At 44.4% G+C, this 26,045-nt stretch overlaps 1 protein-coding gene across 1 annotated transcript in view; it reads right to left on the reverse strand.

Moving 5' to 3' along the window:
• Positions 1 to 6,571: 6,571 nt before the first annotated feature.
• The window catches only part of STK10 (serine/threonine kinase 10), a 111,499-nt gene continuing 92,025 nt past the window's right edge, over positions 6,572 to 26,045 (reverse strand). Inside the window, exons 12-19 of the mRNA XM_055325302.1 lie at positions 25,667 to 25,846; positions 21,977 to 22,069; positions 19,672 to 19,801; positions 17,839 to 17,963; positions 16,259 to 16,447; positions 15,630 to 15,755; positions 12,176 to 12,289; positions 6,572 to 9,021 (exon numbers count right to left, since the gene is read on the reverse strand). Of these exons, the coding sequence (XP_055181277.1) occupies positions 8,881 to 9,021; positions 12,176 to 12,289; positions 15,630 to 15,755; positions 16,259 to 16,447; positions 17,839 to 17,963; positions 19,672 to 19,801; positions 21,977 to 22,069; positions 25,667 to 25,846 (1,098 nt within the window). The 3' untranslated portion in view covers positions 6,572 to 8,880. The remainder of the gene's footprint in view (positions 9,022 to 12,175; positions 12,290 to 15,629; positions 15,756 to 16,258; positions 16,448 to 17,838; positions 17,964 to 19,671; positions 19,802 to 21,976; positions 22,070 to 25,666; positions 25,847 to 26,045) is intronic.

Consider the following 26,045-nt stretch of genomic DNA (forward strand, 5'->3'; position numbering starts at 1 on the left):
TGATCCTGGAATCCCAGGATTAAGTCCCCACATCGGGCTCTCAGCATGGAGCCTGCTTCTCCCTCTGCCTGTGTCTCTGCCTCTCTCTCTCTCTCTCTCTGTCTCTCATGAATAAATAAAATCTAAAATTAAAAATAAAGTTATCAGAAATTGGTATTCTAGAATACTGATGATCTTTTCCATGAATCTTTTTGAAGATGAAGCATTTTTGCCCTTGTAGTTGATTGTAAATGCTTCCAGAAAAAAATCAAGAGTAATACAATAAATGTCTGTGAATGACAAGACTTCAAAATAGCTTTGGTTAAAGATCTAGTAAGGGTTTGCCTTTAAAAAATGATACAATTTAGAAGAAGATTGTTATCTTTGTGGTATAGAGTACTGTAAAATAATAACTGGAATTATCACTGATAACATACTAGAACATATTACAATTTTAGGAATTTTGTGTAATTTCTGGAGCAGTTACATTAATAACATATAACTATATGAATATAATCGAAGAATATTAAGCATTGCTTTTTATTTGGCAGTATTTCCCATGCAGTTTAATATATCAAATAAGCCTAAGTAAATTAATATTTCTCTTTTATATGGAGAGAGAGCACATCTTTTGAGATTTTTCTTGGTTTCTCAGGAAGATCCCAAAGTTAATTTATGTTCAAAAAGACTACATTCAGAATTTGATTTGGTGAAGTTTGTTTAAAATGTCAAAAAAAAAAAAATTGGGGCACCTGGGTGGCTCAGCCAGTTAAGCATCCAAATCTTGATTTCAGCACAGGCCATGATCTTAAGGTTGTGAGATTGAGCCAGCATCAGGCTCCCTTATCAGCAGAGAGTCTGCTTCTCCCTCTTCCACTCCCCCTGCTTGTGCTCTTGCTTTCTTTCTCTCTCTCCTCCTCCTCTCTCTCATTGTCAAATAAATAAATAAAATCTTATTTTAAAAAAAAGATTTCAGGGATGCCTGGGTGGCTCAGTGGTTAAGCATCTGCCTTCGGCTCAGGGCATGATCCAGGGTCCAGGGATCAGGTCCTGAATCGGGCTCCCTGTGATAAGCCTGCTTCTCCCTATGTCTGTGCCTCTGCTTCTCCCTCTGTGTCTCTCATGAATAAATAAATAAAATCTTTTAAAATAAATAAATAAAATTTAGAAAAGATTTCAAAGGCAAGCACAGAAAGTTGTATATTTATAAAACAAAAAACAACTGTTTTAATAGAGAAGACTCAGTGTTTTTTTAAGTAATCAAATGTATGGTAAAGACAACATGAACCCCAGAAAATTATTTGATAAAACATCGAATCTTTTTTTTCTAGGAAAATTACTTAAAAGGTAAAGAAAACCTTTTATAATCTTATCAAGAACAGAGTCCAAGAAAACTTTGTCCTTTTAGCAGATGAAAGGAAATTAAACCATAGTTTTTTATAAACACACTCATTTTAAAAAAACCCTTAAGGGTGCCTGCATGATTCAGTCAGTTAAGCATCTGATTCTGGATTTTGGTTCATGTCATGATCTCAGGGTCTTGGGATTGAGCCCCACATTGGGCTCCATGCTCCATGGGGTGTCTGCTTAAGATTCTCTCTCTCCCTCTCCCCAGCACTCCCATGCACACTCACTCACTCTAAAATAAATAAATAAATCTTTTTTAAAAATAAAAACCCTTATAGTATATCTATTCCATTTTACCCAGCTGTGATCTCACAACATAAAATTTCTTTTCCACAAACCTTCTGCAACTCTCTATATCCATTTAGGCTCTATCCCACTCTTTTTACTTTTTATTCTGGAACAACCAATCATTTTATTTTAGACAACAGTACTCTCTTTTTCCATAATGAAAATACATCCTATATTTGCATACTCTGCACATAAATACACCTGGTTTTCTTCCCACATTTTGTATACAAAATTGCTTCCTTTTTACTGTTTCTAATAGGTTTATTTTTTACATATTGATTATAGATTTTAACTATTCATAACCTGTACCTTCCAGTGAATACGAAGGCACAGGTAACTGAACTGTCTTTCATATATTAGCATCCCATAGGTAATAAGGTTAGCAAACTTATAAATACACAGTTATAAAAACTTATAATTTTTAGGGATATATGTTTTTGCAGTATGCCTTTTCAATGTAATATTTATAGACCCATATATCTTTTGTCTCTGTAAAAATTAAAAAGCCAAAATTAGGGGCATCTGGGTGGCTTAGTTAAGTGTCTGGCTCTTGATTTCAGCTCAGGTATTAATCTCAGTGTTGTGAGTTCACGCTCTAATTTGGACTCCACCCTGGACATGGAGCCTACTTAAAAGTAAAATAATAAATAAAAAGTAGATAAACATGTGTAGCAATCAGTGTCTCAGTATCTTATTTGAGAATGACCTATATAATTAATGAGTATTCATTACATAGTTTAACTTAATATAAACTTATTTAAATGTGTTTAAATTACTTGTTTTTAACAATTATGCTTAGGTTAGACATGAAACTGCTAACCAAGATTTTAAGTTATTTCTTCTTGGCAAATATTGCAACATAAATCTAGCATGAACTTATTTGACTTGTAAGCCCAGGTAAAAAAAAATTGCATATTTGCATTACACTTATGTTGACAGTTCTGAATACATGACTGTATTTATTAAACCAACAAACTTAAACTACTTTCGGCTTGTCAAAGATTATTCCATATCATGTGAACTTGGAAAACATTTGGGTTAGGTTATATATTTCTGAGTTTTAGGAATACTTAATTTATACAAGTGTTTCTTTTAAGATTTTATTTATTCATTCATTCATTCATTCATTCATTCATGAGAGACAGACAGAGAGAGAGACACAGGCAGAGGGAGAAGCAGGCTCCCTGCAGGGAGCCCTATGTGAGACTCCATCCTGGGACTCCATCCTGGGACTCAATCCTGGGACTCAATCCCGGGACTCCAGGATCACGCCCTGAGCCAATGGCAGGCGCTAAACCACTGAGCCACCCAGGGATCCCTATACAAGTGTTTCTTTCACTTTTAGCCAATTAAATAGGTCCCTTTTAAGGGGAAAGGAGGAAAAAAAAAATGAGTGGGAAATATAAGAAAGAAGACAGAACATGAGAGACTCCTAACCCTGGGAAACGAACAAGGGGTGGTAGAAAGGGAGCTGGGGGGGTGGGTGGGTAACTGGGTGACGGGCCCTGAGGGGGGCACTTGATGGGATGAGCACTGGGTGTTATTCTATATGTTAGCAAATTGAACACCAATAAAAAATAAATTAAAAAAATAGATTTTAAAAATCTCACATATGCATGATATGCATAAGACACAGAGATCTTATATTTTCTCTTTAAAATTTTTGCTATGTCTCAGGTACAGTAATACAAAACTCGAAAGAATAGCTGGATCCAGAAATGTATTTGGCAGAGAGACTAAGTTAAGACTGCCTGGTTAAATGGCCAAAGTTTTTTACTAAAGATTTTTTTATTTGCATGCTGTAATAATTCTGCAAAACTATTTTCTGAGTCATTTTGCCTTTTAGAAGCTTCTACATACCAATCAAAGAATATATTCCATTGTCTCTGAGAGTTTTGATCCTCCCTTTTCAAGGGTGTTGATTAAGGTGGATTTATCTAAATTAAAGTTTCCTTCAGAGGGGCCACTACAATTCCAAATTATCTGAAAGTTCACTCATTTTCCAAAAGTACACAATATCTGGGGCACCTGGGTGGCTCAGTTGAGCACCTGTCTTCTGCTCAGGTCATGATCCCAGGGTCCTGCCCAGCAGACAGTCTGCTTCTCCCTCATGCTCTGCCCCTCCACCTGGTTTATGCTATCTCACATGCACACTGTCTCTCTTTCAAATAAAATCTTAAAAAGCACACAAGATCCTCATCCATAGTGGCTATATTACATATAAGGGGGAGGAGTCTTTATAGGACATACAGTGCTCGCTTCGGCAGCACATATACTAAAATATAGGACATACAGAGAGTTTTAGACCAGGTAGAACTCATCTTGGCCTTTAGAGTCCCTAACACAAATCATCTACAGGGGCCCCAATAATTCCATCATGGTGTAAAATCAAGAATCATGGATTTTTCCCTTTATACACAGAAGGACGACTTACCAAATAGTTTCAACAAACAAAACCGGAAAGCAAATGTTCACAACGAGCTGAAGAACCCAGAACACAGATAATGGAGGTTTGGGATTTTTTTTTTAAGATTGTATTTATTTATCCATGAGAGACACAGAGAGAGAGGCAGAGACACAGGCAGAGGGAGAAGTAGGATCCCCATGAGGGGCACCAGACATGACCATTGTACGGACTACATGTACAAACTCCCCTTGCAGAGATCCTGGCCCTCAGTGAGTTCCACATTTGTATCCTCTCTGACATCAGTAAGTCCTCTCAGAATTAAATACCAGAATCATCTCTCTGACCTTCCATACTTTCTTCAATCCTGGCTTTGTAAGTCTTCACTGTCTTACAGATCTCTTGTGCCTTCAAGTAGACATATTTAATATTTTTGCTCAGCTTTTCTAATTGTCCTCAGTTTTAGAGGACTGGTCTGAATTACCTCATGTACCATCACTGGAAGCAGAACTCTCAGATTTGTTTTTAACTAGCAACATAGTGGTTAATCAGACCTAGTCACCACCTCTGATTCCATGTGGGCTAATATACATCCAGTCTACAGCCCCCAGACCACCGCTGCTCCCTTTTCAGACCTTTAATGGCACAAGAAGCCCAGACTCAGTATCTCGGGGTTGCAACATGCTGGGTCCTGGATGCTTAGGAATCCACTAGTCTTACTCCCTGCCCTTGCAAAGCCTGCAGTGTGTCCGTTCCTTCCTGAAGTCTCCAACCTTTGTAGGCCATTATTCCCATTCAACATCAACCTTCTCTCTCCTCAGCTGGTCTGTTGAGTTGCTACAGTCATGATTTCAACTGTCCTTTCCGTGAGTAAACTTTTTCCCAGACTTCTTACTGCCTTTAGATTGGTAAAGGTCAGTTTGAGCCCAGGCATGCAAGGTCTGCCTCTGTACTCTGCAGCCATTCATACCTCGGTTCCTGAATATGTTCTGGCTCATAGTAGTTTGTCCTCCTCGATTCAGTGTCACTGCCTCTAGGAGCTCTTCCCTGATTCTCCAAGGTTCTATCAGCCTGAACACTCTGCTTCTCTGGTCTGTTTCCTCAGCAGGACAAGTATTTTGAAGGCAATGTCAGGGTTGTGTTCATTTCAGCATCTCTAGCACTTAGCGTATAAGAGGTATCAGTTCGTGTGAATGATCTCATTTCTCAAGTTCCATGTATCCCTTAATGTATTGTCTTCTTCACCAATCTCATGAATCCTTTTTCCTGGGAACCCCAGTCATTTTTCTGTCCCTTAATGGGAAGCATGCCAGCTGCTAGTTTGCTTGCACCAACCCTACCCACCAACACACCAAGTTCACAGACCTATGACACCCTGACAGTGGACCGCCACCTGCTGGTCAGATTTCTAGGACAGTGACAGCTCAGGGCCATAGACAGAGTAGGGTGGCATTCCATAAAGAATGTAAAACCCTTCTCAGGATATTTTCAAATGCACAATGTAAAGCATATAGATTACAAGTGAAACTAATCATAATGAAATATAGGCATCAGTATATTAGAAAACCTATATATATTCCTTATAGATATATGTATGTATATGTAATGTGATACATCTCAATCGTAACAGGACCTAGTGATTGACCAAATAACTACTGTTATTTCAAAGTGATGAACAAAGTTTTGAGATGTATGCACACCTGTATTATAAGATGAAATCTCTGATTTCTATTGCTGGCACAGTCACGGGGACTACTTATACTACTAGAGTTGGTTGCCTACATCCATACAGACAGCAAGTACTGAATTTCAGTTAGAGGTAAGTCAAACTAAACACCAAATCTTTTCCCATCCAGGGACAAAGACACCCTGAATTCTTCCCTTTGAGTTCTTAGTAATAGGGGAAGTCTGTGGACCCCAGGTTAAGAAACCCTGAATGGGACTTTAGAGGCATGGCAGAAAATGCTTTTAAATACAGCAGCTAGTCATTGAGTGCCTGTGTGACTTTTACTGAGCATAATGGGCAGCTGATAGTGGGAGAGGAGGTGTGGTGGAGGCAATGCTTCTAGGAGGTCTAAGTTTGAGTTTCATAGGTATCATTTACCAATGTTGTAAAGTTTGGACCAGACTTCCTCTTGCCCTATATGTCCATTTCTTCATCTATAAAATAGGAATGACAAAGTTTTCCTCATGGGTTGTTAAAAGGATTTAATAAGCTAATACGTGAAAAACCCTGGTGGTCAAATGTTTGATATTAAATAAGAATGTTAATGTTAAATGTCTATACAGAACACACACACACGAACATACACACACATATAACTTCTTACAAAACAGAAACCCACCCCAAAGTCAGACTGGCTGTGTGACCTGGAAAGACCAGTGTACTCAGAATACAGCAAACCCTTTCTCACTTAGCTAATATGGATTAAGTCTGCCCTGCTGTTGCCACCCCAATCCAAGAGAACAACCACAAACACAAATAGTCTCTCACCTTATTATTTTATTAGAAGCATATTTACATTCTCGCAGTTAAACTTTCCAGAAAACATTTTACAAAAGTTTTGTATAAAGTTTTGAAATGACATAAAAATAACTTCTATCCTTTATAAAGGGAAAATATAAGTTAGTTATATTTACTCTGCCAAAATTGGACTGAAAACAAGAAACAGTTCCATCTGTCCCTTACAGAGGAAAACATTAGCACAGGGCATGAGGAATACTGTGTAAGCCTTCTCACTGATGGGCATGCATGCTGGCTCCATCATGAGGCTGGAGGACCCAGCCAGCCCTCATCCAGAAAGGACAGGGGAGCTATCAGGCCTTGGGCAGCACTAAACAGGGAAGCAGTAACTCCTTCAAGGAGTCATGTGAACGACAAGACAAATAGGGGAATAATCAAAGACTTTCATCTGAACCATGAAACTGGCATTTCACCTAATACTCATTCTTACACTCCAGGCTGCAAAAGGCAATTCTGTAAACAAAGCCAAAATCAGCCCCGCCTGACCATTTGCCAGTGCTGGCCTTGTCTGGTGGTACCTGGTCAGTGTTCTGTAATTACACTACTGCTAGTTCACATTTTCCCAGCACCTGTGCACCAAAAAGAATAAAAGGAGCCAATTGTTTCCCTTGTCCCATTTGTGTAAGACCAGAAAACTGTCCCATCTGGGTCAAATACTGAAGCTGGCAAGCTGAATGTTCGCTAACTTAAGAGGACCACTGCCTTACCACAACCCCCAGAGCATCTTCACTGCATTTGTAAGCCTTGGGAACCCCAAGTCCCCCACCTCCCCAAGATCCAGTTAAACCAGTGCCAAAAAATCATCAAGAGAATTGCTTTAGGTCAAAGCATCAAATCTTAAATGTTTAGTAGGAGTGAAGGAAAAAGTCCTTCAGGGGTGTTAACCACTCCATCACCAGCAAAACAGTACCCAGACTTAATACATCATCCATATGATTCCTCAAAATCGCCTTTAGTTTTATTTAAAGCAAGTATCTTCCTGTAGAAGCCATTCATTTATATTTCCTTCAAATTAGAGATCAAAGTGAAAAAAGGTTTTTTTGTAGATAAACTGAATGCCTGTTTGAGTATTACTTTTACTGGGTCATCTGCATCCTGCAGTCTAGGGGAATCACAATCTGTGGGAGGCCAGCTGAGTAACCTGAAGGCCCAGAATTCCATCTGAGATACAGAAGCTTTGCATCTGTTGTGTTGCTAGGGGCAGGAAGCATTATGTTTTTCCTTAATGCTTTTTCTTCCTCAAGAGAAATCCCAGTGACTACCAGCCTATGTCTCAAGTGTAAGGCCAGACTCCTGCTAGGAGAGGCGGAGGAAAACAGCCTTCCCATATTACCTGCAGACAGGATGGGCAGGTGTGAGACAGGAACAGCCTAGGCACAGTCACAGGATCCTGTACAGGGGCCAGAGGGAATCACAGACTGGCAGTTCAGCCTGTACCATTTGTGCCAGTACCCAGCACACTTCATACCAGTGGTTTCACCTAAACATGCTCAGGGGCACAGGCTAAGGCAGTGAATGTGTTTCAGCCCAGCTGACACAAGAGGCCCAGGGCAGAGGCAAGCCTGGGTAGTGGCAGGGGGCCAAGCCCTATGTATGTGTGTGTGTATGTATACGTGTGCAGAGGTGGAGAGGTGGGGCACAAGATGGCACAAAATACCCAAGACCAGCAGAATGATCTGTTCAGGCTCTCCTCCATCCCACTGTTGTAGATATGGCCTTGTCTCAAGAGGAAAGCAAATTGAGGTTACTGGAAGGATGAGAGCACCCCCTGAGCAGCTGGCTGCAGGGTAGGTTTCACTAGGAACCAAAATGGCTACTGAGAGCCATAGTTATTGTCTGATACTACAATGGCTGAAGAGCCAGCAAGAATCACAATATGGACAAACTCACTGTTACCAGTTGTAGCACTTCATGCACACAGGCAGCAAAACTGGTGCTTTGGCAAATAGGAGGGCCTCGAGGCTGCAGAACACCATTCCTCCCAGACGCTGACCCCACAAGCAGCCCAAATCACTACAACTTGAAGGGGATGTGGGATTCAAAGAGAACATACATTAGAAACGGGCAACACATAATAAAACCTCGCACTCCATAAGTGAGCGAGAATTAAGGAACACTGGGAAGGGTCTGTTGGGCACAGCTGGGGTAGCACAAGGCAAGGCGCTGGATTCAAGTTGGCATGGAAGCAAGAGGGAAGGGGGTCCTGAGTTACTTGTTCACAGAGAATGGGTGGGCCTTGGAGGCCCACCAGCCTGCCAGCCACAGCCCCAGGGGGCTGTTAAGAAGTATCCACAGAGCTGTAGGGGAAGAACTTCGTGGCCTTATTTGGGGTCGTAGGGTTCAGGCATTCTGTCTCCTCATTCAGTTTGAAGAACATCTCCTGCTCTCGCTTCTTCTGGTTCAGATCTTCTTCCAGAGCCTAGGACAGAGAGAGGGCAGACAGAGCTCAGTCAGATCCCGTAGGGCACAGGCCTCCCAAATACAAGACCGCCACCAAAGTGGCCTTCTCTGAAAATCCACCCCCCAGGCCTTTAGTGCATGGGTAACTGGGTCTTCCCTTTCCTTCTCCAGAGCCAGTCACCCAGAATATAGGTACCACCTCTTGCTTCCTTCTGCTACAACCATACAGGAGTTTGCTATGGGCCAAGGGCTATAGTTTGGTGAAATGCCATCTCAGTGTGGGGGGAGCGGGCAGATGCCAGTCTCCTGGCAGGAAAACAGGCAAATGAATGGAGAAAGACCCAAAGTAGAAAATGGGCAGATTTAACAGCAGAAGCAGAAATGTCTAAGTACACAGTGTTCCTAATGAGGGCACTGCACTGCCCCCAAAGAAATCATCCAGAGCATCGTTTTTTAAAATACACAAGCCTTCACACTACCTCCTGAGATTCTGATTCTGAAAATTTGTGGTAGGATAGGGGTTCTCTGTGTTATAAAGGCACATTAGGTAACTCCAAGCAGACTGACTAGTTGACCATTCCTGCAAGAGCTTCCCTGGGGCACATGTAAGTTTATCTAAATAAACTGGATCCTACCAGAAAAATGTCTTGAGGCATGGAATTAAAAAGAAAGCAAAGTGTACTAGAAAAAACATGAGCTTCACAGTACTCAGCTTTCTTATAACCAGCTGTGTGGCCTTCACATGTCACCTTTCCTCCTGTGTAAAATGGCAAAATCATTACCTATCTAGCAGGCTGTTGTGAGGATTAAACTAAAAACTGATGGGTCATAATTACTGAGTACTTACTATGTGTCAGGTGCTACACTAAGTACATTACATCTTTCTCAGTCTTCACCCTTTGAGACAGGGACTATTATTTCCATCTTACAGATAGAGGAACTGAAGCTCAGAGAGCTTAGATCACTTGCCCAAGGTTACTCAGCTAGCTAGGGGCATAGCCAAGATGGGAACCTACCTCTAACTTCAGAGTTAAAGCTCTGAAACACTGAGATCTACCGCCTGGCTCTCACTGCAAATCAAAAGCTAGAAATGATGAAGCTTAGCGAGGAAGTCAGTGTTGAAACTTGACATAGGCCAAAATCTGGTATCTTGCACCAAATAGTCATAGTAAAGTTGTGAATACAAAGCAAAAGTTTTGAAGGAAATTAGAATTGCTACTCCAGTGAATACATGAATGATGATAAGGAAGCTAAACTTACCCCAAAGCCTGTGCTCTGAAGCACTGTAAAAGAACACCTACCACATATTTTAGCTATATAACCTAAGATAGGAGTCTGTAACCTTTTTTCTGTAAAAGGCCAGATTATAAATACTTTTTTTTTTAAGATTTTATTTGTTTATTCATGAGAGACACACACACACACAGAGAGAGAGAGAGAGAGAGAAGCAGGACACAGGCAGAGGGAGAAGCAGGTTCCATGCAAGGAGCCCAATGTGGGACTCGATCCCGGGTCTCCAGGATCACACACCCTGGGCTGCAGGCGGCGCCAAACCGCTGCGCCACCGGGGCTGCCCCAGATTATAAATACTTTAAACTTTGCTAGCTGCAAGGTCTTTGTCACAACTACTTAACTGCCTTGTAGTGCAAAATCAGCCATAGGCAATATGTAAATGAATGAGGTTGGCTGTGTTCCAATCCAATGAAACATTATTTACAAATACAGAGGGTAGGCCAGATTTGGCCCATGGACAATAGCTGACTATACTTGCTTTAACAGAAGAAACGTTATCTACATTTTATAGACCTAAAAAGCAGGGCTGAGAAGGGAAGACTTACTCTGTTTACTGTCACCCAAGCAATACTGTATTGGTGCTACCAGATATTCTGTACATGCTTGAAAGAAATAAGCCTGAATTTTTCTAAAACTATTCCACAGCGTATAGTCATCTCTTCTGCTCCCCTATACAGCTCAAGACTGTGGACTATAATCCAAGAGTATAAAAGAACTTTTATATCACTTCTGGTTCAGTGTCCCAACAGTAACCCAGGCAGCTAATGACAGATAATTCTGCAAAGAATTCTGCAAAATAGCAGCCCCCATAGGCAAAATGCAATGCAGCTCCCCTGACATATACTGTGGTACCTCCCCTAAGCCCAGGTGCCCTAGAAATATGAGGCAGCTGCTAAAGGCAATGTGATCATTCATCTTCAAACTCCCTCTCAGGATGTGCCAAGGGAAGAGAACCAGGTGAACATTTATTTCCTTATACCAGACTCGACCTATGTCAGCAGGAGCATTATTGATTTGAATGTCAAGTATCAAAAGTCCCAAAAGACCATGATTACAGAAAATGATAAACACGGGCCTGCTAACAGGAAGGTCTAGGACCCTTGGCCAGCTTCCAGCCAGAAAGCTCCATTAGCGCAGGTAGGGAAGCCTCAATTCAAAGACTTCCATTATATAGCTGAGGTGGGCAGCTGCCTTTTGTCAAGACCACAGAACAAGTGGAGCTGATATATGATGGCAGAACAAACCTCAGGGCTTCAGGATACTTGATCAAGGGTAATTAGGGCAACTGTCTCCTCAGTTTAGGAGTGGAAGGAAATGAGTATGTCCCTAGTCTGTACTAAGGGCTGGCTGATGACTTCTTGCACAACACTGTACAGTACAGTACAATATTCATATCTCCACTTTACAAATGACCATGCTGAGGCCCTGTGACAGTTAATTTTATGTGTCTACCTGGCAAGGCATGGTACCCAGTTAGTTTGTCAAACACCCATTGAGTTGTCATTGTGAAGGAACTTTCAGATGTGATTAATATTTAACTTAGTAGACTGAGTAAAGCAGACTACCCTCCCTAATGTGGGTGGGCCTTGTCCAACTATTTGAAGGCCGTAAGACTGAGGTCCCTCTCAGGAAAAAGGAATTCTGCCTCCAGACCACCCTCGGACTCAAAACTACAACATCAACCCTTCTCTGGGTCTCTAGCCTGCAACCTGCCCTGCAGACTTCAGACTTAACAGCCATCCACAATCGTATGAGCCAATTTCTTAAAGTAAATCTATCAATCTGTATCTTACATATATCTATATTCACATCCTAGGCAGACCTGGGACTCAACATGGAGAAGAGCCTACCACCAAGCCCACAAGCCCAGGCATGGTTACCTTTTTGCGTGGCCGAAGCTTGTCCCGCCATTCCTTCAGGTTCTGATTATGGCTCTCATCTAGGGCCTTCAGCTTCTGGGTTTCGTGTTCTACCAGGAGGTGACACTTTTCATTCTAGAACAAATTTCAGGCAGAACAGGTAAGAAACTCAGGAGACAGAGATGCAGAGGGTTGAAACATACCTCATGCTGTAGCCATGATGGCACCAGCATTATTCATGTATTATTTCTTCTCCTTGATTATAACTTAGATGAAACTATACATATAAATATGTACAAACCAAGAGATGCCTGAAGGAATATTTCAGAATACTCATGTTAACAGTTCTTATTGTATGATGGGATCTGCAGTCATTTCCAGCTTCCTTCTCTGTGTTTTGCATTGTTTGAATTTTTCAACATGAATATATGTCTTTTTAATAAAACAATAAAACTATTAACAGTAAATAAAAATGTCCCCTAATCTCACTACTAGAGGCAACCACTGCAAAAATTTAGATGTCCTAGATGTTGTCTGGCTCACCCTGTATATACATTCCTGAAACCTGCTTCCCCCTTACCCTTAACACTATAATATAAACATTTCTACAACAATTAATATTTTTCATAATCATTTTTAATGTCTACAGAATATCCCAGTGTGGATTCATCAAATTTACTTACACATTCCCCTACTTTTTGTCACTTAGGTTGCTCTTAATTTTCACTATTTAAAAAAAAAAAAAAGACTTTGTTTATTGATGAGAGACAGAGAGAGAGGCAGAGACATAGGCAGAGGGAGAAGCAAGCTCCTCGCAAGGAGCCCAATGTGGGACTTGATCCCAGATCCCGGGGTCACGCCCTGAGCTGAAGGCAGACACACAACCACTGAGCCACCCAGGCAACCCAGTTTTCACTATGTTAAATAGCACTGTACTCTGTGCTTTGGACTAAACTGTCTCCCCAAAATTCCTTTGATGAAGCTCTAATCCTCAGTGTGATGGTATTTGGAGGTGGGACCTTTAGGAAATAAGTTGTTGTTGTCTTTTTTTTTTTAAGATTTTATTTATTGATTCATTACAGATACACAGAGAGAGAGGCAGAGGCAGAGGCAGAGGGAGAAGCAGGATCCATGCAGGGAGCCTGATGTGGGAATCGATCCCAGGACTCAGGATCACGCCCTGAGCTGAAGGCGGGCACTCAACTAGAGCCACCCAGGCATCCCAATAATTAAGTTTAGAGGAGATCCTGGAGGTCAGGCCCTTACGATGGGATTTAGTGTCCTTAGAAGAGACACTAGATACGTAGCTTTCTTTTTCTCTCTGCCATGTGAGGATGCAGCAAGAAGGCAGCCATCTGCAAGCCAGGAAGAGAGGCTTCATCAGACCACACAGGGCAGCTGACCGTAAGACTTCTACACTCCAAAACTATGAGAAAATAAATTGCTGTTTAACCCACCCAGACTGGTATTCTGTTATAGCAACCAGAACTAAGATAATCTATATGTAAAAATATTTATATCAACTATATAATTTTCTGTATTGTGTATCATTTCCTCAGAAGAGATCTGTGGTAAGGATGAAGACACGGACCTGACTGAGACACTCTCAACTTTACTGTTCTCTAAGTTATCTGCCTCACAAAATTTAACTAGAATTTCTCACAGGCAGAAGAGTCAAGTCCCTGTTGATTCCTCACAAAGAATCAATCTTGTAGTTTATAAGGAGCTTATAAAGCAAGGGGAAAGTGCCTTCAACCTTACTGGGTTGGAAGAGTGGGACCCATTGGGGGATTTTCATTTTGAGTTTCAAGCTCTGGCTTTGGAGAGTTTAGAAATCGATGGAGTTAGAAACAGTACTCTAGGGGGATGCCTGGGTAGCTCAGTGGTTGACCGTGTGCCTTTGGCTCAGGTAGTGATCCTGAGTCCAGGGATTGAGTCCCACATCAGGCTCCCTGTGAGGAGCCTTCCTCCTGCTTCTCCCTCTGCCTATGTCTCTGCCTCTCTGTGTGTGTGTCTCATGCATAAATAAAAAAAATCTTAAGAAAAAAAAAGAAAAACAACAGTACTCTAGCAGCATGGAGTACCTGTAACCTGTGAGAGCTGGGACCCTGGCACTTTATATGGCTTCTCTCAGTTAATCCTCCCAGTTAACCTCATGAGGCAGGGATAGGAAAACAGATGCAGAAGGTGAGGGGGATGCCTAAAATTCACATAGCGACAAATGGCAGAGTCCCTACGTGACAGGCTTCAATGCCTGTCATCTTTCCTCCACACCTCTGCCTGTCCAGAAATTGACAAGTGGTCCAATAGCCCAAGCAATTTCCTGAGATCACAGAGATTTGAGTCCGGCCCATCCTTCAGGTATGGCAATGCCCTGCTCTCCACAAGGGGGTTCCAAGTACCAGCTCCTGGGGTGGTGCCCCTCAGGTATGGGGCAAGCTCAGGAATCTTGAAGAGGTCAGGATCTCCCTAGGGAAAGGGTCACCAAGAGGTTGGCAATACCAGGATACCCTTTCCTGATCTCAGTGGGAAAGCTTTGAGCCTCTTGCCATTAAGGATGATATTAGCTGTAGGATTTTGTGGGTGTTTTTTATCAAGTTGAGGAAGTTCCCCTCTATTCCTAGTTTACAGAGAGTGTTATCATGAATGAGTGCTAGGTTTTGTCATGGTTTTTCTGCATCTGTTGATAGGATCATGTCATTTTTCTTTAGCCAGCTGATGTTACAGATTACATTGATTTTTTAAAAAAATATTTTATTTATTTACTCATGAGAGACACAGAGAGAGAGAGAGAGAGGCAGAGACACAGGCAGAGAGAGAAGCAGGCTCCACGCAGGGAGCCTGACATGGGACTCGATCCCGGATCTCTAGAATCACGCCCTGAACTGAAGGTGGCACTAAACCTCTGAGCCACCCGGGCTGCCCTACATTGATTTTGAATGTTGAGCCAGCCTGAGATTAAAGCCCACTTGGTCATGGTCTAGAATTATTTTTATATGTTGTTGCAGACAATCTGCTAATATTTTGTTGAGGATTTGTGCATCCATGTTTATCAGAGATATTGGTTTGCTGTTTTTCCTTACCTGTAATGTCTGGTTTTGGTATTAGGATATGAGGATACCCTGTCCCAAGACACCGTGATGACCAAAAAAATCTAGCAGCATGCCACTGCCAGGCCCCAGGCAAGGCACTTTCAGCTCAGTCATCTCATTTACAAAGCCTCATTCCAATCTTACAAAATAGGAATTCTCACCCCCACCCCATACCCATTCTATGGACGCAGGATCTATAGCCTGGGAGGTGATGGAAGGAGATGGCCAACATTACACAGCAGGATTAAAACTTTTCGCCCAAGCTCCTCTGAGGAGACTCCTTCCCCATTTGTAGAGTCTTTGGTCCCTGAGAGCAGACTGCCCTGAGGGAAACTGAGGCAGCCTGAGATTTGGCGGGGGCAGGTGGGCAGGGAAGGCTGTACCTGCAGCTGCTGCAGCTCGCTCGTGTTGCTCTCACACTGTGCCATCATGTCTCGCATCTGGTTCTCATGTTTCTGCTGCTGCTGTAGCCGCTCCGACTTCTGCCTCTTCTCCTCTTGCTGGGAAAACTGCAACAGAGAGAGGGTGAGTGCCTCAGAGGGCCACAGACTGGCCGGGGGGCCCACCTCCACCCTGTTCTGGAAGGTCCCATCAGAGAGTCTGGCTTGTGCACAGCCCTAGTGCCCTATACCATTCAGGCTATGGCCTGAGCAGAGACCCAGGCTGGTGGGGACACAACATCATGTTGTTACCACACAGGAATCACAGGAGCCCAGGACTACCAACTCCCGTGTCCCCAAGACACATGGGTGACACCCAAGTAGGGGCTTGGCAGATGAGAGGAAGGGATTTGCCAGCAGAGGAAGCCACAGGATTGAAGCACTAGCATCTGAACAGGGCAGGGGGCAGAGGTCGTCATTGTGGGGCTTATGAGGCTTCCAGGGTGTAACTGGCACCCAGCTTCCAAGACCCTGTGCTGCAGCCGGTATTTTCTATTTCCACAACCACATAAGGTTCAGGACTCACCAAGCCTGCATCTGTCCCCACGCTAATACACCCACAGAGCCCCCACCTGCTTGATCTTCTCGCGCTGCTCAGAGGCACTGCCCGCGCCATTGATGTGGAGGCTCTTCTTGTACATGGCCATGCGTGTCTTGCCCTCACTCCTCTGAATCTTGGGCAGCCGTGCTTTCTCCTGCTGCTGTCGCATCTTTAGCTGCTCTATCATGCGCTGATTATAGCGCTGCATCTGCTCCCGCTCCTGAGAGGACAGCCAGCAGGAGCTGAAGTCAAGTGTGCTCTTGGCCCCAGGGGTGTGAGGAGAGGCCCAAGGCTGCCACACTCAACTCAGGAGCCCAGGATCCATATGGCCCCCTGTGGCTCTTAGCAGAGCAAAGTTAGTATCATTTTACTTCTGTTAATTTTTATTTTATTTTTTTTAAGATTTTATTTATTTTTTCATGAGACACACAGAGAAAGAGAGAGAGGCAGAGACACAGGCAGAGGGAGAAGCAGGCTCCATGCAAGAAGCCCAGTATGGGACTCAATCCTGGGACTCTAGGATCAGGCCCTGGGTGGAAGGCAGGCACTAAACCACTGAGCCACCCAGGGATCCCCTACTGTTAATTTTTAAAGCAAGAACAGAAAATGTTACTTTTTGTTATTGTTAATGTTTTGGATATTCACCTTCTAAATGCCTTCTCATCTAATCTCTGGTGGCATGCCATTAAAGCTACTACCTCAGAGAAAAATGTACACTAACAGGGATGGTTCGTTATTCTTTTTTTTAAGATTTTATTTATTTATTCATGAGAGACAAGGAGAGAGAGACAGAGACATAGGCAGAAGGAGAAGCAGGAGCTCCTTGCAAGGAGCCCAGTGCAGGACTAGATCCCGGACCCCTGGGATCACGACCTGAGCCAAAGGCACATGCTCAACCACTGAGCCATCCAGGTGCCCCAATGGTTCATCATTCTTGATGGCGGGTGTCAATTAAAAGTTTTAATAAATTTGAGTTTTTTCTTCACATAACACCTATTTGTATTCCAAAACTTGACATGACCATCACCTCTTCCAAGGAGCCTCCCCTGACTTCCTAGCCAGGTTGGGCACCCTTATTCAGAACCACCACAGCCCTAAGCTGACTGCCATCATTACATTTAGATTAGGGATTATAATTAGCCACTGACCATACATCCAGACCTTGGTTCTCTGTCTCTGTTCCCACGAAGGGGATCAAACCAAGACAGAAACTACACAGAAGTAGAAGGTGCTCTGGCCACACAGATCAGGGGCCCTTGCCTGGTCTTAGGCGGCCTTCAGGAAGGAAGACTTCCTGGCAGAGGAAGCCAGAGGGGGTGTTTAAGTTTAAAAGTAATCTGAGGGAATGTATGTGAAAAAGAGAGATAAGGGGAAAATGGAAAGACACCCTAAGATGTCTGAATCAGTGCATGAGCCGCCATCTGCTTCCCTGCTCAGTTTCCCCTATTCCTGGCCCCTCCACCTGAGGCAGGACATCCCCCAGGAACCTCCCCAGGCCTCACCATGGGAGCACAGATGGTACTCAAGTAGCACCCCAAGATGGTTTGGCCTCACGGTGCCACGACATCTTTTGGTGGCAGCCCTGGTGCCCTACCCAGCCAAGGACCTCACCTTCTCGTGCTTGCGCAATAGCTCATGCCGCTGGAGAAAGTATTGGTCTTTGAGCTGCTGTTTCACCAGCTGGTGTCTCTCCTGCAGATGATGCTCCTCCATTTCCCACAGGGCTGCCTCCCGGTCTGTGAAGAATGAGACCTGATGAGATGCTAATGGCCAGAGCCCATTGGGCCCGGCCCGGCCCTGCTCTGCATCAGATGATAGCTCCCAGGAGTGTGGTACACCAGGAAGTGACTAGAGTCAGCAGCCAGAGAAACCAGAGACCTAGGCTGGAACCCAGCTTATTCACTAGGATTTGGGACAGGTAGCAGATGCTATCCAGGCCTCAGCTCCTGCCTCTGCCAACCATACCAGAGAGAGAGAAATGTTCTTGGGAGACATGTTTATGTTCAGTGTTGGGAAGGGCTCGTGTAACCCCGTGAAGAAGATAGGACAGCCCTCTTGTCACTATTTCCTCCTTTGGAAAATAGGTGAGACCCTCTTGGCCACTGCACATCCCTTATATATACGTTATTGAGACAGCAGTATCTGGGATTTTCTGATTTGAAGTCTGTTAACTAATCCTCTGCTCAGCCATGGACAGGGAGCTGGTGTCAGATGAAGACCTCATGCCCTGCAAGACACAGAGTGGGTTGTGCTCAAGCCACTAAAATGGTCAGTTTATTTCACTGCATTCCTGATCTGTGAAAAACGGTAACTGCCCACAGTACATCAGAACAGTGATTTGGATTTCTGACCAAAATCAGAACCACTGTCCCAAAAGTAGAGTGGTTCTTCCAGACATCATGGGACAAAAACAGAAAATGAGGGCTTTCCTGAAACATCTGTGGCTTTTCAGAACATCAAGGACCCCATTTTACTCCCCCACACCCAAGTACTGAGGGGTATACACTGCTTAGCTGCATTGGCCATCAAGCCCTGGCTGAAGCTTATTCATTGTCGCAGTAAGCCAGAGACGATGCTTGTACATTGGCCCTATGGTGTTTACTTCTTCGCAACAGGCTGGACTGGTGGCTCAAAAGCCCATAGGCACCAAACTCAAATTTTCATCCATCCAATTGTTTTAAACATAACAGATTTTGGGCCATTTAAAGTCCGCTTTCTTTGAACACTCCACAAAACCACACCAAACATTTGCTAGGCATAGAGGAGATAGAGCTGGGGCTATAGAAAAACCCTAAGCCCTACTGCCCTTCAGAGCTCTATCCTAGAGACTCCAAATACAGAAGCCCTCCTTCCCCAGGAGTTCCTCTGCCCTCCCTCTAGGAGTAGCCTGCACTGGGGTTGTCTCTGGAAGGTCTCATGCTGTGAAGGACCTGCCAGAGTACAACCTGTCAGAGGTACCTTGCTACCACTCCAGGGTAGTAAGGAGCTCGGCTTCAAGAGGTGATCCACATTCAAGGCCTACTCTACCACCCACTCATTGGCCGAGCAACCCCAGGCAAAGCATAGTGGCTCTGCAAGTCTCTGTTTCCTCATCCACAAAAACGCCTGGTTGTGTGAAGGTGAAGATTCAAAGAGACTGGGCCATGAAGACTGGCACACAGCCTGGCAAAGCAGTCTCTCAATACGTGATAGCTATAGTAAGGGGCTCAATTCTGTCCCCATCCCCATTCACCCAGCATACTTATTTACAATTTCTACTCACTCTGCGTCACTTTACTTGCTTGCTTCTTTCCTCAACATCAGGAATAATGTCAAGTAATGTCGGTGACAACTGGTATTTGAGCCTCACTGCTGACTTCAGTAGGGGCTGTCCCCATGTTTTTCCCTGAAGGATGCTATTTGGTTTTAGGATGAAGAAGAACCTACCCACTCTCTGGCACCCACCTCGAAGGAGTTCCTGCTTCCTAGTGAGACACTCGCGCTCCTTGTCACAGATCTCCCGCCTGTTGTCAGCAGTGATTTTCTTCATCGCCAGCTCCAGGTCCTCCTTCTGCTTAGCCAGGAAGTCTCGGTCCTGTGTGGGAGAGAGGAGGGCAGACCTTCAGCACTGGCTTCAGCATCTCGACCTCTACTGTTATTACAGAAGAATTCATCATGAGCAGCAAAGAAAACATACGTAGGGGAAATGTGAAACTTAGAGACACATCAACCAACTGTATGTGTGCTTTATGTGGACCCTGATTCAAACATCAAATGGAAAAAAAAATCATGAGACAATTGGAAATGTAAATAATGGCTCAACTGCAAATATGTCATTAAGCAATTATTGTTAAATATTTAAATTTTAGGTATGTTTATATTACTGTGGATTTTTTTAAAAGATTTATTTATTTATTCATGAGAGACAGAGAGAGAGGAGGCAGACACACAGGCAGAGGGATAAGCAGCTCCTCGCAGGGAGCCCGATGTGGGACTTGATGCCAGATTCTGGGTTCACGCCCTGAGCCGAAGGCAGATGGTCAACTGTTGAGCCACCCAGGCGTCCCAGTACTGTGGATTTTTTTTAGAGATACATACTGAGATATTTGCAGGTGAAATGATATGACGTGTGGGATTTGATTCAAAATAATACAGAATATTGGAGAAGTAAGTGGACAGGAGTTCCTAATTCCTGAGATCAGGTGATGGGTATGAGGGGGTTCCTACTATACCTCTTTCTGCTTATGTTTTTAATTTCCCATAATAATGAATTAAAAATTAAAATCTACAAACTTTAGGGAACACATAAGTAGAAACAAAAATCCCCATGCATCCTATCACCCAGGAGCTGGTTTAGTCTATCTATATAAACATGTTTACATCTATTATTCCACAAAAATTATGTAAAAGGACTCCTCACCCAATACCTAATAGGTTGTTTCCAGATCGTCTCTATTTTAGACGGTGCTGCTCTTCACACTCTGGTAGCTGTTTGTGAGCCTCTCTGATGATTTATCCTCAGGATTAGTCTCTAGATGCCACTGCCAAAATGGCCTCCTTAAAGAACCAATCTGCTCTCTCCGTGTGGGGATAGGAGCCGTCTCCCCAATCCTCCCCAGCCCTGAATTCTTTTTCTGATCATAGTATCAAGGGACAGGTTGTAGGACAGTGTTCTCTGGAGAGAACACAGTCTGGAGACAGACTGAGTTTGGGGCCATGCCCCATACTGCTAACTGCAGAGTCACCTCCTCTGCAAAGGGAAAAACAAACAGCACCTACCCTGGTAAGCCATGAATGCTCAACCAGATAATATACAAAGCATTTTTAAGTGTACATTCGGGGACAGCAAAAGCAAAATGTAGAGACTCCCAAGTGGGAGAAAAAGGAGCATGTGGTCTGACAAGGGCCACAGAGAAGACTGGTGAGGCTGGGGCAGAGTAGACTAAGTTGAGCTGGGAGAGGCCAGCAGGGGCCAGACCCACAGGGCCTTGTAAGCACATGAGGAGGCCTTATGGCAAAGTGGGAGCTGCTGAAGGTTTTCAAGACACAAGGCTATGGGGGAAGGTGACATGATCAGATTTGGAATTCATATTGATTACACTGGCTGGTGGGAGAGAATACTGCAGGAGAGCAAGAGAGGAAGCAGAGAGATTAGCTGGGAGGCTACTGTAGCAGTCCAGGCAAAAGATGACTATGGCTAGGGAGTCAGAGATGCTGACCAAGTGGAAATATCCAGAGATAGTTTGGAGCTTTAAAAAAACAAAAAAAAAGTCCACGCTTTAGAAGATGATAAAGGGTTAGAGGGAAAGGAGGTGCCAGGAATGACAAGGTTTCTGGCCTAGCAGCAGGATGGAAGACAGTGATCCCCTCAGAATACAGTAGAGCTGCGTCTGGGAGATCATGGGTTTGACATCTGAGATTCCAAAAGATGCCAAGTGGGCAGGTGGATATACTGGGTTATTCAAGGAGATGTGACATACAAACAACCCTAAGACAAGGCAGGAGTCACTAAATGCTTTGGAGAAGGTAGATGTAAAGGGCTGGGGTGTCCAGAAGCAGGGGAGCTCACTTCCAGCTGGAGTGAGAGCAATCAAGAAAGGCTGCATGGGGGAGGTGCTAATAAGGATCAGCTGGATTTAAGCACTCAAAATAAGAGATGGGTATTCAAGGACCAAAGCATGCGCATAGACCAAGAGAGAACTTGATCATTCATGGTCACTGTCACTCTCCAACGCCTCTACTCCCTGACTGAGGTGGGGCAAGGACTCACGAGAAGCTGTTTTTTCTGTGCGTGCTCCTCCATCTTCTGCTTCATGCTCTCCTTCCGCTGCTGCCTGGGGAGCTTCTCCACCTCGTTCTTCACCTGCACCAGAAACAGCAGAGAGTGGCTGGGTCAGGGAGACCAAAGACAAGGTTCAGCTTCCTAGACACTGGCCCCCAACCCCACTCTCCATCAAGCCCCTCTGACAGGTAGCCCCCCCTGGCCTACTCCTGTCTGCTGCTGGCTCTGGTTTTGGTCCCCCCAGAACAAAGAGATACAGCTTTTGGCTGCTTGGTGTCCTGCTCCCTTCTCATGGCAGCACCTCCCTTTCCTTCAGGGCAGCCTTTCTCAACCTTTTTTCATTACTGTCCCCTTACAAGTCTTTCTAGACATTTTCTTCCTAATCACCCACCCCTATGAAATATCAACCCCACAGACAAACCATGAATCTGTTAAACCACTATAATAAGCAAAGATATTTTTATCCCCTTAGGGGTGCCCTCTCCCTGATTAAGAATGCACACTTTAGGTCCCATCTCCCCAGCTCCTGAGGTGCAGGTGGAGTGGACAGCCCCCACCGCACCCTGATGCTAGGCTGGGCAATGATGCAGGCAGTCCTCCACCATATTCCCAGCCCTGGCCTCGGGGACTAGTCAGAGATGAGCATATGACCCTCGCTGGCCACTGAGAGCTTTAGGATGTGTGCTTGAACTATCAAGGAAAGCCACCATCCTCTGGAAGGTGGAAGGATGGGGGCCACAGTGGGCGTCCCTGGAGGGGCCTGCCTGAGACGAAGATCCATGTCAGGAAGCAATGCCAAAACATGAAAAGGAAGGATTCCTCATGACACGTCTGCCCTCCTGGTCAGAGGCCACTAAGTGTTCTCAAGCCAGCTGGAAGTGGGCTTCTGTCTTTTATGACAGAAAAGGGAGAAGAGATGCATGACATTTCTCTCTAAGGCACCCAGAGTTCCTCAGACAGTTCTGAGGAGTCCACACCTTTAAGGTGCCTGACACCCCAAAACTCACTGACAGGGTGCTTAGGAGCAGCTGGTGAAAAAATACTGTCCATGGTCAAAAGAACATTCCAGGGGAGTTCTTCTGGCATGGTGAGTATAAGCCAAAGCAGCCTCTCTCTCCTGCTGACTACAATGAAAAACTCTGGATAAAATACCAAAAACAACTACCTGAGGGCTCTGAAAAGTAAACAAAAAACAGGTGACCATAAGAGGAGTCAAAACTTGTAGAAGGGGCCAGGAGAGGGGCGAGTCTTTTAATTTTTTAGTTTCTTAATTTTTTTCCTTTTGCTCTCCTGGCTTTGCACCAATCCCAGACCCACACAGTGATGCAGTGGGAAAGGTACCTAAAACTCTGTAAGAAACCTCATGTTCTGGCCAGAGGACCAGGAAAAAGGGGCTTGTGTAGGTCAGAGTGTGTGGGAAGAATGCCAGAGAGAAGGTGGCAGCAGGAGGGAAACCCCAATTCTGTGCATGTGCCCACACACATCTCAAGTTGCCCAGAGCTGAGCAGGGCCAAACAGACCTAAATCCTCCTTTATAGCAGGAGCTTTGAAAACCACACTATGATTGGAGCCACCACCCACAGAAGCTAAGACAGAACCTGTGGTCAGAACCTAACAGGATCAGACTACCTGCTAAAATAAAGAAGTCACATTCTCTAGATCGTAACAGGACCCAGAGTCTACAGACTGTAACATTCAGAATGTCTATGATACAATCACTCTCCATACAAAGAACCAGGAAGTGTGACCAATTTTCAAAGACAAATTCATCACATGCTAATTCTAAGATGATAGAGACATTGGAATTATCAGACAAAAAACTTTAAAGCAACCATTATAACCGCACTCCATCAAGTGAAGGTAAACATACTTGAGATTAATAGAAAGAGAGAATATTACCATAGAAAAATACAAACCATAAAAAAAAAAAGAGAAGACGGGTGCCTGGGTGGCTCAGCTGGTTAAGCATCTGACTCTTGGTTTTGGCTCAAGTCATGATCTCAGGGTCCTGGGATTGAGCCCTGCATTGCTCCACGGTCAGTATAGAGTCTGTCCCTCCCCTCTGCCCCTCCCACATACATGTGCATGCATGCTCTCTCTCTCTCCCTCTCTAAAATAAATAAGTAAGATCTTTAAAAAAGAGACAAGTAAAAAACAATACAGCCTCTGACACTAAATACAGAAAACACTGGATAGAGCTGGGGTGGAGTGGAGGTGACAGAGGAGCCCCTGAACTTGAAGACCAAGTAATAAAAAATATGCAATATGAACAACAGAGAGAAAGGATTATAAAGACTAAAGCTTTAAGGACTTACAGGAAAATACCAAAGGTGTAATATTCGTATTTTGGGAATGCCAGGAAGAAAGGAGAGACAGGTATAAAAATACACACCTATAATGGCCCAAAACAACTGAATTCCATGGGAGTGAACAGCATCTTGAGAGTATTTTGCTCAGTACCTCCAGCATCCAACATAGTGCAGTACATGTGGATAGTTTAAAAAAAAAAAAAAAAAAAAAAAAAGAGCTGCTAAATAGCTCTTGCTTTACTTAGAGGTTAAGTGGGACTCAGGAAAGTTGCCTGTCCAAAGCTCAGCACAGGTAGTGATCCAGAGCCAAGACAAAGAACCAGGCCTGACTCCCGAGCCTGTATCAGCATCATACCCCAACCCATTGGCCTGGCTCTCTGCAGGGGGGCCAGGAGCAGGGTAAGGCCAGCAAGGCACTCACCTCAGACGTAAAAGAGAATACCATAAACCTCAAGATAAATTACATTTAAAAATATCAAAATTCATGCCACAAGATCATGAATATCAAAATTTAAAATAGGATCCAGCCATATATTTGCAGGACTCAAACTCCTCACCTTACCCTAATCCTGACCCTGATGGATCCTGACTTTAAGTAGCTAACATTCTGTTCATTGTGCATATTTTGCAGTAATTTTTATTTTGTCACCCCAGCTCTGCCCCTGCAGCTGCCTGAGGCCCCCCGGATACAACAAATGTCATACCCGTGCACTGCAATCCAGGAGCTGGGCTCTGAGGCCTGCAGCACCACAGACCACCCTTGGAGGCTGTTCATCTGGACACTAGGAATGGCCTAGTTAGTATGGCCTAGTAAGTATGTGGCAGGCTCCACAGAGGGAGGTGTGGGCTGTTCTTTGGGATCCAGATGCCCTTCCCCAGGGTCAGCTGGGAAATTTGTCTACCTTTGTCTCAGGACCATCTACCTCTTTGCCACCTCCCCCCACTTCCTCTTCCAGCTGGGAGAGGAAAGAAAAGAGCCGTGTGGATGCCAACTAGGGGACTGCTATTTTGGGAGAGGGCAGGGCACAGAGGATGTGTGTATCTGCCACCTAGCACAAGCTCCCCCTTTCTGGTGAAAGCATCTCAGATGCCCCTGGGCTACCATCCCTTCCTTTTCCCCTGCTCTCTTTCAGCTGGGAGATGTTCAGGAAACTGCCTGGGTACCTACTCAATACAAGAAAGCAAAGCCCAAATGACAGAGATGTGGCCTCTCATGGTACAGCTGGAACACGTAAATCCAGACACATGGATGTGAACTTTTCAGGTATACAAGCTCCCCAAAATTCTCTCTATTGCTAAAGTGGGGCTCAGCTGGAGTATGGATCACTTGCAACCTAGATCCCCCAGCCTCCACCCCACACATATTCACCTCCTTCTTCATCAGTTTGAGCTGCTCCTGGAACCTGGTATAGTCCCGATCCTGCTCCAGTCGGATCCGCTTGGCCTCCTCCCGGCGGCGTACAGCATGGTCTTGCTCCATCTTCTCCACTTGCTGCTTCTGCTGACGCTCCAGGTTCTCTAGCTCTGTGTCAAAGAATTTCTTCTTGGCCTGGAAGGAGCAGAAAGAGAAATTCAGCAAAGTTACTTTATACCTGGAAGGAAGATGGCGGGGCCCAGAGCTTATCTTCAGACCTGGGTTTGAATCCAAGCTCATCCACCTCTTTGCTGTGTGACCTGGGACAAGTCACCTAACCTCTGTGAGACTCTGTTTCTTCATGTGCAAAAGGGAGATCAGACCATCTACCTTG

Source organism: Nyctereutes procyonoides, unplaced genomic scaffold (genome assembly GCF_905146905.1).
Source record: "Nyctereutes procyonoides isolate TBG_1078 unplaced genomic scaffold, NYPRO_anot_genome, whole genome shotgun sequence".
Taxonomy (NCBI): domain Eukaryota; kingdom Metazoa; phylum Chordata; class Mammalia; order Carnivora; family Canidae; genus Nyctereutes; species Nyctereutes procyonoides.